The sequence below is a fragment of the Echinops telfairi genome, unplaced genomic scaffold (assembly GCF_000313985.2).
Source record: "Echinops telfairi isolate 266 unplaced genomic scaffold, ASM31398v2 ScPeMD7_7400;HRSCAF=8409, whole genome shotgun sequence".
NCBI classification, from domain to species: domain Eukaryota; kingdom Metazoa; phylum Chordata; class Mammalia; order Afrosoricida; family Tenrecidae; genus Echinops; species Echinops telfairi.
Window position 1 is genome coordinate 34,137,881 of NW_022111300.1, and position 10,987 is coordinate 34,148,867.

The 10,987-nt window shown below is 45.7% G+C and overlaps 1 protein-coding gene across 3 annotated transcripts in view; it reads right to left on the bottom strand.

Annotated features, from left to right (window-relative positions):
- HDHD2 (haloacid dehalogenase like hydrolase domain containing 2) overlaps positions 1 to 7,436 on the bottom strand; it is a 32,139-nt gene extending 24,703 nt beyond the window's left edge. Inside the window, exons 1-2 of one of the 3 annotated variants that reach the window (XM_045296195.1) lie at positions 7,342 to 7,436; positions 882 to 992 (exon numbers count right to left, since the gene is read on the bottom strand). In XM_045296195.1, coding sequence (XP_045152130.1) covers positions 882 to 982 — 101 coding nt within the window. In that variant the 5' untranslated portion in view covers positions 983 to 992; positions 7,342 to 7,436. Of the gene's footprint in view, positions 1 to 881; positions 993 to 6,889; positions 6,989 to 7,275 lie in introns of those variants that run through there. The other 2 variants (XM_045296196.1, XM_004702971.2) reach the window with 2 other exon arrangements.
- Between the last annotated feature and the right edge of the window lie 3,551 nt (positions 7,437 to 10,987).

Sequence of the window (10,987 nt, forward strand, 5' to 3'; positions counted from 1 at the left end):
ATGGTGAACTGCTTCTGCCAAGATGAGGCAGAAACCCAACCCCAAGTCCCAGGGGGTAGTTTTACTCTCCAACCCCCAGGTTATTATGAGGGGACATCGGCTTCATGGCAACGGGTTTGGTTTCGTGAGACTTTTGAGATTGAAAACTGATAACCTGCACAGTGCTAAGTGTTGCGGACTGGAAAGGGTCCTCTAAGTTCGCTTGGGAGGCAAGTGTTCACTACTGGCTGTCACTTCTGCCAGGGTGGTGAGCGTTCTTTCAGGTCATTCACAAGCAAAGACCCACACTCAGTTTAGTTTAAGGAGCTTTGACCAGGTTCCCATTTGTATCTAAACTTTGACTCAGTATTGTTTGATACAAGAAAAATATAAGACAGGGCTTAACCTTCGGAAACTTTAAGTATAATTAATGGAAATAATGCAAAAAATTGAAGTCTTTTAATTACACCTTATTTGAGCAGCTGCACACTCCACTCTAGCTCTCAGAAGCAGGGGAGGGTGCTGGAAATAAGGCTGTGTGTGTGTGCATGTGTGTGTGTTTCATTTTGTGCTGCCCGGCTTTGGGTGTGATTTTTCCCAATGGGATTTCTTCCGCATTTTAGAATCTCAAATTTTTAATCCCCAAAATTTGCATGACCAACTTAGAAAAACACACACAGACACAGAACAGAATGACTAGATCAAAAGGCCCAAACCAATAGAGGTTTCGAGACTGGAGTATATTACGATACATCTATCTTCTGGCTGAACCCAAGGCAGTTCCCGTGGATAGGGTAGGCTGGTGAAGTGCCATCTCTGAGCCATCCATTTAGCTAATGATCTGCCTTGGTGAAATGGCCCTTACAAACATATTTGTCAGCTGAACCTGGAGGAGAGCTTGCCTTTTAAGAGCTTCCTGTGCGCCCGGCACAGCTGCATCTTCAATGTGAAGTGTGCCACTGAGATCCACCAAAACAGCTTTTAATGTGCGGCGGGCTGCCATCCTTCATTCCCTAGGAGAGAGCAAATGAAATTAAAAAGACAGTTTAGGAAACAATGGACAATTAAAAACTGGTAAGTCTTCAAAACCATCATTCATATCAAGAAGGAAATGGCTTAAGCAAGTAAGATGCTTAGCTTGGGGGGCAAGGAAAAAATACATATAATTTAATTAAAAGCCCCAAATTTGATCCACAAAACTTCGGAATTCTTTTAGTCTTTTTTAAAGTCTAGAATTCACATGATTGGGATGGAAATGCTGAAAGAGACATTAATATTGACTTTCAGATCTCTTAGAACATTTCTTTGGCAGAAACAGGAGATTCGTTATTTTCTTTTTAAATATGAGAATAATATACCCTGAAGAACAGATGAGTGGAAGCACTAAATCACTGGTGAAATATTCTTGATTCTTGTTTATATATAATGAAAATGTTCCAATCACCCATTTCCACGATCGTATCTTGAAACGGCATCTATGACCCAGGGCCTACCAGGAAGGACGACTGAGAAGGGCATTTCCAGTGATAATCATTTGAAAGTCAGGAGATATTTTATGTGCCTTAAAAGCACAACTGTAGTTGGCATTTCCCCCATTCTTTAACGTATCTTTTATAAGCTATTCTGTATGTAGCAAATCCTGTGACATCCATAACTCGATGGACTGCCTTGTTTTTCTGGGTCTTGCATGTTTTCTACTTTTCACAGGCTGCGGGCTTATTACTTTCTATCACTCGGGTGAGTGAACAATATGTGACTTTTCCTTCGTGGACAGGTTCCTGCCTTACTCAGGTTCTGGCTTTGACAGGTTTTATTGTATGCTGCAGAGTATAATACATGGTTGAAATTTTATCACTGCTGGGTGAGAACTGCATGGAAGGGATGGAACTTCACTTTTAATTTTCAACTATGGATTCTCGTACTCTCACTCTCTCTCACACACTCTCTCACTCTCTAACTCAGTCTCATTCACTCACTCACTCACTCTCTCTCACACTCACTCACTCACTCTCTCGCTCAAGACTCACTCTCACTGACTGACTCACTCTCACTCACTCATTCACTCTCTTTCTCACTCACTCATTCACTCTCTTATTCTCTCACTCACTCACACACTTTCTCACTCACTCTCTCTAAGAAAAAAAATAAATTATAAAAAAAAACTGTTGGAAGAATTTCGTACTGTTACTGTTCTATATAGTATTTATATATAAGTGAATCCTCAGATGGAATGCAGATGAACCTAGTCTAGTAACCTTCTGAGGTGACGGTCTGGAATCTGTAATGGGATCCGGGTGAAGGACAAAAAGAACTGTCAAGAAATCCTGAGCTTCCCTTGGTGGGCTTGTTGGTAGTGACAGTGGGGCAGCACCACACTACACTGTGTGTACTCTGTGACTGAGCAACCAGATGGCTGCTGTACAAAATCAGAGCTCTTAAATGGGAGCAGGGGCGGACATATACAAACGTGGAGGGGAAGAGAGGTGTCAGTATGAATCCCTGATTACCATGTACGTGTGTATGTGTACACATACAGATGGAGAGCTTATGTATTTATTACTGCACTGTCTTTTCCACTAACAGACACAAGCTTCATTCAAGGTCAGCAAATTTGAGTTCAAGTGCTCATTCTATATAGTCATTACATTATAAGTCCAGCAACAGCAGGGCAGGTCAATCAATTGTAATAGGTTCACACAAGAGAATTGTAAAAAGCAATATAAACGAATGAATTAGTTAAAAACACCATCCTAGACTAACTCTCAGAGCAGCAAGTAACACACAGAAAACAACAACAAACAGGACAGAGTAATACATGAGGGAAGCAAACAGAACTGGTAACACTGGGCAGAGACCAACACGGACAACAACAAAAACCACCCGCCCACATTTTGGTTTTTAAATGAACCCCTGGTTCTTGTTGTTTTTTTAACTGTAAAGGTTGGGGAGAGGAGTAGACAAAGCTCCCTACTATGCACAAAAGGAAGTACGAGCTATGGCTAATGTACAGGCCTCCCGTTTGTAAGTCCTCGTGTTATTCTACCTCTAAGCTTTGAGGCAGAGTCCTGTGAATGGCAGTATCGATTAAGACGTGCCACACATAGAAACTATTTGTTAGTCAAAAGACTAGGCAGTTTCTAGGGATCCTATTTAGATATGCAGTAATTAAAGGAGCCAACAATTTAAAATGTACTCACTTCCCTGCTGGCACAGTGGGTGATGCATTGGTCTGCTAAGTGCAAGGTAAGCATTTTGAAACCACCCGGAGGGAAAAAGATGACGTTTTTCGACTTTAAAGATTCACAACCTCAGAACCGCACAGGGGCAGTTCTACTCTGCCCTATAAACTTGCTGTGAGTCCATATTGGCTCAACGGCAGTGCGTTTGGTCTTCTGGTTTCGCACCACTCAAGCTGAGGCCGCTCAAGATGAAGCAAGGAGTTCTCTTTTTATATACAGTGAATTTCAAGTTATGCCTCTAGAAATCCACCTGGGATGAGTCATCTAAAATTCAATAGAAATTGTTAACAGAGGTGATTAAAGAACAAAATGTTGACGGGACTGGTAAAACAGACCATGTAAGCATCGTACTGTTAAAAAAAGTTGTCCAACTAGCTCCAGGGAACTTCCCACATAAAAAGGATCATTCAAATCCTTATCAATGCATCCACAATGGGTTAATCATACCAAAATATTTTACAAGCTTATATGCTTTGCTTTCAGCAGTTCCAGAGAACCCAGAGCATAAACTGTTCTATGAGAGTGACTGATTATTCACACAGGAGTCCTGGTAATGTAATGGTCACTTGTTAGGCTGCACAATCCGCAAGATCAGCAGTTCTAAACCACTGGGAGCAACACGGGAGAAAGATGGGGCTTACTCCTTCTATAAGAGTTACAGTCTTGGAAACTCACAGGGGCAGTTCTACCCTGCCATATAAGGTCACTATGAGTCAGCATCGACTCAGTGGCAATGTTTGGGGTGTTTTTGTTTTTGGATTATTTAGACCAGGGGTCCTCAAACTACAGCCTGCAGGCCACATGCAGCCTGCCAAGGACATTTATCTGGCCCACCGGGTGCTTTTGACCTGTTTTTTACATCAAAATAAGTTATGTGCAATGTGCATAGGAAATTTGTTCATAGTTTTTTTTTAACTACAGTCCAGCCCTCCAACAGATCTGAGGGACAGTGAACTGGCCCCCTGTTTAAAAAGTTTAAGGACCCCTGATTTAGACTCAGAGAAAGGAAATTGAGGTGCCCCACTTAAGCCTCTACAGGTCTTGAATGCTTCTGCTATGAATCTTTATAATATTTGCTACCTGAACTATACATGACCTTATTTGACAAAACATAATTGTAAAACATTAGTATCACCACACCCTCTCCAAAAAAGAAAAATTATTGCAAAAGTATCAAAGGTACTTTATGTTGCTATCTTGAGTCCATGTCCCACCATCTCCCAGAGTTTGAACCAGTTATAATAAGATGCATCAACAATCAATATTGACATATATTATCAATGCAGAGAAATGTGAATTTTCTCCCATTCTGAGGATCTCTTTAAGGTACTTCATAGCACACTTGAATATCCCAGGGGGATCCCCACTTCATCAAATCCTTCAAGCCTACCACTCTGCCCTGTGGCCTTTGATCTGTATGCCTGCCAGCCCCTCCACTCCCTCGCCCATCCAAGCAATCACCAAAGCTGTTTGTACACTAGTGTTCTGACAGTCTCAAATCCATTCACTGTTCTCCATCCTTAGTACAGCTATCTTCGTTTTGAAACCATCATCTCCCTAGCTATGTAACAACTTCCTAAATGTCTTCTCTGATTCCAGTCACACCTCTATTTCCAGCCCCATATTCTTGAAAGAAATACAAGAACAAGGAGTCCAAAATACGTTTGAATATCAACAAACTAGCTGTGTGTGAACCTAGGCAACTTTCTTAATTCCGAGCCTGTTTCTTCATTGCTAAATGACTTCGAACAGTTTCCTCGTGGTCTATAATGGCTGTTAGGATCACAGAGGTACATCTATCATGCTTTGTGAACAGTGACACCACAGCAAGGCTGAGTTATGGGGAGCGGAGGAGAGAGACCTCAATGAGTGTATTCGATGGAACTTAGAGAAAACACTTTCTATTAAAATGAGGTTGGTGACAGCATATACTTTACAATGTGCACATTCACGTTAACACAAGAGACTTCAACACTATCTAACACTATGTGTGCACATTCACGTTAACACAAGAGACTTCAACACTATCTAACACTATGTCCTGGGAGGTTGAACCTCTTCAGAATCTGCCTCTGAGACCCCTGGGGAACACTCTTTCTTTCTCTGGAACCCTTGTGAATGCACCCAAGAAATGGTGCTGTTAGGGTGCACTCCAGATAAAAATCCCCCAGCGGTCCACCGCCCACTGCATAAAGTTGGAACTAAGAACACTAGTGTACAAAGTCCGGGTTACCTTCCACCTCCTCGCGCTCTGAGCAGTGAAGTCCTAAGGCATGGCAGTCTGCCAAGAGTCTTCTCCCTCCCTCAGCACTGGGCACCATTGGCTCCTTGATCTGTACCACCCATACCCTGCCATTCTTTTTCCTTCGTCAACTCGTTCCGGCTCTCATCTCAACTAAGCACCCTTTTCCCCAGCCATGCCTTTTCTGTCCCCTCTGCTAAGACCCTCCAGAGCACACCCATTAAGCTCATCACTCAGTACTGTCATAGCCCAGTGGTTGATCACATCTTTCTGAGCTGCTAAACCCTGGGAGGAAAGGGACTGTGTTGACTTTTCCATAAGACAGAACATACTTCTGAGAAACTGGACGTTTGGTTCCAGGCCACCTCAAACTCATTGCCATTCAGTGGGCTCCCACTCCCAGAAGCACTATAGAATCACCGGCTGGAACTGCCGCTGCAGGTCTCCGAGACGGGCGACTCTTTACGGGAGTCGAAAGCCTCGTTTTTCTCCCAATATAAAGCTAGTCACACACATTTTTGGTTTCCCAATTTAAAAACCAAACGCACTACCAATGTCAGTTCTGCTTCTTGGCACTCCCTAAGCAGAGTAGAACGGCCTCTTTGGGTTTCCGGGGCTGCCAATCTTCAAGGGTGCAGAAGGCTCCCCCCCCTCCCCCCCCGAAGAAACGGGGGGGTAAAAAAAGGCCCCAAGTACCCAACCCAAAAAACAAGTTATGTTTAGGCGATGCTAGTAACTGCAAAAATGAAAAACGTTCCAAATAGTGAGCACAACCAAAATGGGCACAGACACAGAAGTGAGCACAGGCTGTTGGAAAACTGGAACCGACAAGGCTTGTCACCAACCTCCAACTTGCTCCCCAAAAGGAGACGCTATCTGGAAAGCGCAATGCGCAATAAAACCAGGCGCGCCTGTTTTAACTTGCTCACTCCTGTCCGTGCAGTCTATGTCGACTCAGAGCACCCCGGTAAGACGCGTAACCACTCCCACTACACATGTTTTAGCAAGGTGCCAATAAGGGCGCCTGCATGCACTACATGCATGACTCCGAGTCCGCTGCTGACCTCAAGGTCGGCAGTTCAACACCACCAGCCTTCCCGAGTGAGAATGATGAGGCTCTCTGTTTCCCCAGTGACCGTCTCGGAAACCCACAGAGCGTCCGGGTCCTATAGGGTCACTGTGAGTCAGAATCCACTGGGTGGCAGTGGGTTTCGTCGCTGGGACAGGAGGGAATCCACGAGTAAGAGTCTCTCCACACTAACTCATCCGCGGGCCCCCCGCCCCCATCTCCTCACACCGACACTCCATTCGGAGCAGCAGCGGCAACGGGGGAGCGCGGGCTTAGTCTCGGTGGGGCCGGGGACGCTCGCGACAGGTCACTGCCTGGTGACCCAGCCTAGTTCCTGAACCTGGCAACGGTCAGACTGACCCGTCAGACGCTGGCTTCGAGGTACAGGCCCAAAGCACGTTCTGAGGCCTCCCTAACGCACAACGCGGCCGCGAGCTGCCCCTGGGAGACCTGCAGCCAGGCTCGCTCCCAGGCCCGGAAGCCCGTCAGACGCCTCCTCTTGCGCACGCGTGGAAGCGGCCGGCGCCGAGGGGCGGGACAGCCTCCGGGGCGAGGGCGCGGATTGGTCCAAACCCCAGGAAAGGCGAGCGCGTGGATTGGTCCAGACCCCAGGAAAGGCGAGCGCGTGGATTGGTCCAGACCACAGGAAAGGCGAGCGCGTGGATTGGTCCAGACCCCAGGAAGGGCGGGCGGGGGCCTAGACCGGGATGTCCGCGACCCCTCTGGCACGACCAAGCGCAACCTACAGCCACGCGAGCAGCCGCCGTCTGCGATCCCGCCCCTTCGTCCTCCGGCCAGGGATGGCTTCTCACCCCACTCCGCGCGCCCTCACAGGAAAGGACCCTGGTAACCGGAAACAGGCCCCGCTGCTCCGTCCGCGGTAACCTCGCGGCCAGGGTCGGGAGCCCTGGCAACGGCCCGACTGACGCCGGAAGCTGGGCCCAGGGCGCACCGGAAGTCCCGTTTCTGTCGGATCACACCCTTCTGCCTCCCCGCCCACCACCCGCCCGAGGTGACCTGGGTTCTGGTCACGCGTACTTGACTTGGCCCAGTATGACCTGTAGAGTTACTCTTCGCCTTGCTTCCTCAGCGGAGCTGCTGGCCGTCTTGCCGTACCAAAAACGTAAACCTTCATCCTTGTTCAGAAGCCATTTCCCATTCCATAGCACGATTCGTTGAACCCGTAATTTGAGTAACTTTCCTTTCCTCCACCTATTACTCCACTGCCCAAGCCCTTCTCTTTTCCGTAGGGTAACCCAGAAGTCATCTTAGTACACACCTTTGAAATAACCCACATCCCTGAAGTCATTTACCTCTTTGCCATTTAGATAGGGCCCCCATGAATCACTGACTCAGTGGACAAAGCGGCGTTTGAACCTTTCTCTGTAGGGAGCTGCCAGAGAAATGCCTTCCCCCCTTCGTCCTAGAAGCGAGGTCCTGGTACATCTGTTTTGGCTCCAGCCCCAAAGAGGGAGAGCCTTCCTTTACGTAGCGACCTAAAGACTGGGACAAATGACCTAGAGCCAAGCTGAGGTGGCAGTGCATTTGCAGTTAGGGGGCTTACAGGCCAGGACAGCAGGACTGCATCCACCTGCCGAAGGCTGGACAGGGAAAGACCCGCTCAAGAGGTAGACGGGGGCTCTACCCGGTTAGTGAGGTGGGTTACTGGAACTGTTTGAAGCATTCACAGTGCGCTCGGTTATGTTTTTGCCTTTGCTATGTGCAGCAGAGCTGTCCGGGAGCATTGAAGGGCATACTGGGAATGCCTGCTTTAGCTCAAGGGCGGCCATTGTGGAGTATTCGCTAGTGTCTTCATACAATTATTTTTCCTCCACACACACGAGGAGAAAAGTTTGAGGGGAAAAATGGAATCAAAATATAACGGAATTTCCCCATGAACCTTTTGAAGCCCCGCCAAAGACGCCATGTAGGAAAAAGTGCTTACCAGACGAGCAACTTGGTGAAGCAGTCTGCCCTAACGGTGCAAACTGTCACAACCTACATGGGACTCGATGACAAAATTGCCAGCCAGGCCCCATCGGCTGCTGAGCTCCACCCAATACGACCTTTGGTCCATGTTGTCAGCTGTGACTTCTGCTCTTAGTTCTAGTGACCAGTTTTCCCTCCCCACTGGAGTTCTGGAAATGGGTTTGTCTTGGTTGTATCTGTGGACTCTGTTTTCGGTGTCAAGGCCCAGTTGGCTGAAGGACTAAGTATCGGCTCCTTGAACCTTCAGAACTCGAGCTGAGTCTTCGACAAAAGGAAAGCACCTCTGAGGGATTTTGAACAAACCAGTGACAAACAGGCGAACCCTTCTCAGGGCCCTCTGGCTGCTTGCTGTGTGGAAGTAGGTGAGAGAAGCGGTTAAACTGTGAGGTCAGATGAAAGGTTACTGAATCGGGTGGAAATGGAACCAAGAGGCCAACCTCCTCTTCGAGATCTGGTCTGAAATTTGTGACGTATGAATTTGGGGGCACAGGGGAGGAAGGAATTATGATTCTCGGGCTCTTAACTTGGGCATCTGGATAATACACTTTCTGGTCTCAGTCACTGTGATGTCAAATGATGGCACTACTAGTTTCCTTGTGACCTAAAAACTGAACTTGCTTTGCTTCCCTGCTTCCCGAAGGGCAAAACAAGCAAAGAAAAGATTAGAATCACAAAGGGGAAGGGCTGAATTCAGGAAAGAAATGGGCAGGAGTCCAAAGGAGGAGTGGAGACACAAAGGGATGTCATAACCGAAACACAACTTTCTTTTTGGAAAACATTCGATTTTGTGTCTTAGGAAGCCTGACAAGAGTGTGGTGAAATTCAAGGATTGCAAAACGTCATCTTGACCACTGATAACCTTGGCATTGCCCATATGTTGCAGGCCCTTGCACCGAATTGTTTTCACAATATTTGAGGTCTAATGAACAAGGACCAAGGAATAGTTTAGTAAACAATAATTCCATTTTGCTTAGCATTCCAATTTTACTTGTGACAATAATTTCAGATCTCCCCGTCAATGAGACAGTGATATATAAAAAATATTTTTACTTCAGAACATCTCTTTGCTCAAGGTACATCTACTCAAAGGTTAGGAGTCTGGAAAAGGCATATATATAGATCATCTGGGCTAAACCTGTATTCTCGGTCACTGACCTGTTTTTTTTTTTTAATTTTAATATTTTTTTATTGGGGGCTCTTACAGCTCTTATAACATCCTCTCATTTCATGAGTACCCATTCAACAACCCAGTTGATCGCACACATCTGGAGAACACTGATCACTGTCCACTCATATAAAGCAAGGGATTTAAAAAATATCCCATGATTTAAATAAAAACCAGATCATTTACAAAATATTTGTTGGAGAGGCTACCATTGTTATTGCTGCATAAACACCACTGGGAAATTACCTATTTAGATGCCAAATTAAAACATTTTTTTCAAAAGGGTCATTTTTAACTATGCCATTCTATTTTGTTTGAGTCGAAGGAAGCTTGGCAAGGCTGAGGCGAAAGGTCAACATCAGGCCTTTGGGCCCCACCCTGCTTCAACTGAAAATAAGTAATGGAGTTGCTGTCATGTTTTAGATGTTAAGAGTATTACACTGGTGGATTCCATTGAACAATCTGGTTCCGCTGCTACAATCTGAGTTTGAAAACCACTGTATTTAAGGATCAGGGGAGGGAAGACATTGTTTAATAACCAGATACTGTAGCTAAGACCCATGGAGAGAGTCAAGGCACCCAGAGGCAGCTCCAGGGCAAATAGGGGCCAGAAACCCATGGATGGTAACTGATGCAATGGTGTAAAGCAACCCATGGATGGTAACTGATGCAATGGTGTATCGGGGACAGGGGTGGAGATAGAGGGGATTTGGGGAGCAAACAATGAATGTGGGAGGGAGGAAGCAGCACTAGAACTGATTGTGCTGACATATATACAACTCATTTAAAAAGCCATTTAACCATGGAAGTGTATGACATGTGAATATCAAAGACACAAGGAAAAAAACCAGACTTTACCAGTGGTCACCAGCGGTGAAGGGGAGAGACTTGTGTAGCGGTCATCAAGTTTGCGTCAGTGGTGGTAGAATATTTGGACAAGGAAATCAGTAATGGTTGTATAAATGAAGAGTATAATCAATGATGCTGAATTATAAAAGTATTAGTTGTGGAATTGGAGAATGTTCTGTTTATTTTTGCCACAATTAGAAAAAAATAATTACATGAATAACCTTGATGATGAATAAAATGTTCTAGAATTGAATATGGTGACAATCATAATTGTTCTTGATATGACAATTATTGAATTGCATGACGTGTTTCAAGTGCTACTAAAACTTTAAAAACAATAAAGGTCTAGGCGAGTTAAAAAAAAGGACACACATGGATGTTTGTAGTTCAGAATGAACATACGTGCTGAATCCTGAGAACAGCTCTAGGAGAGAATTGAACAGGTAGACAGGCCC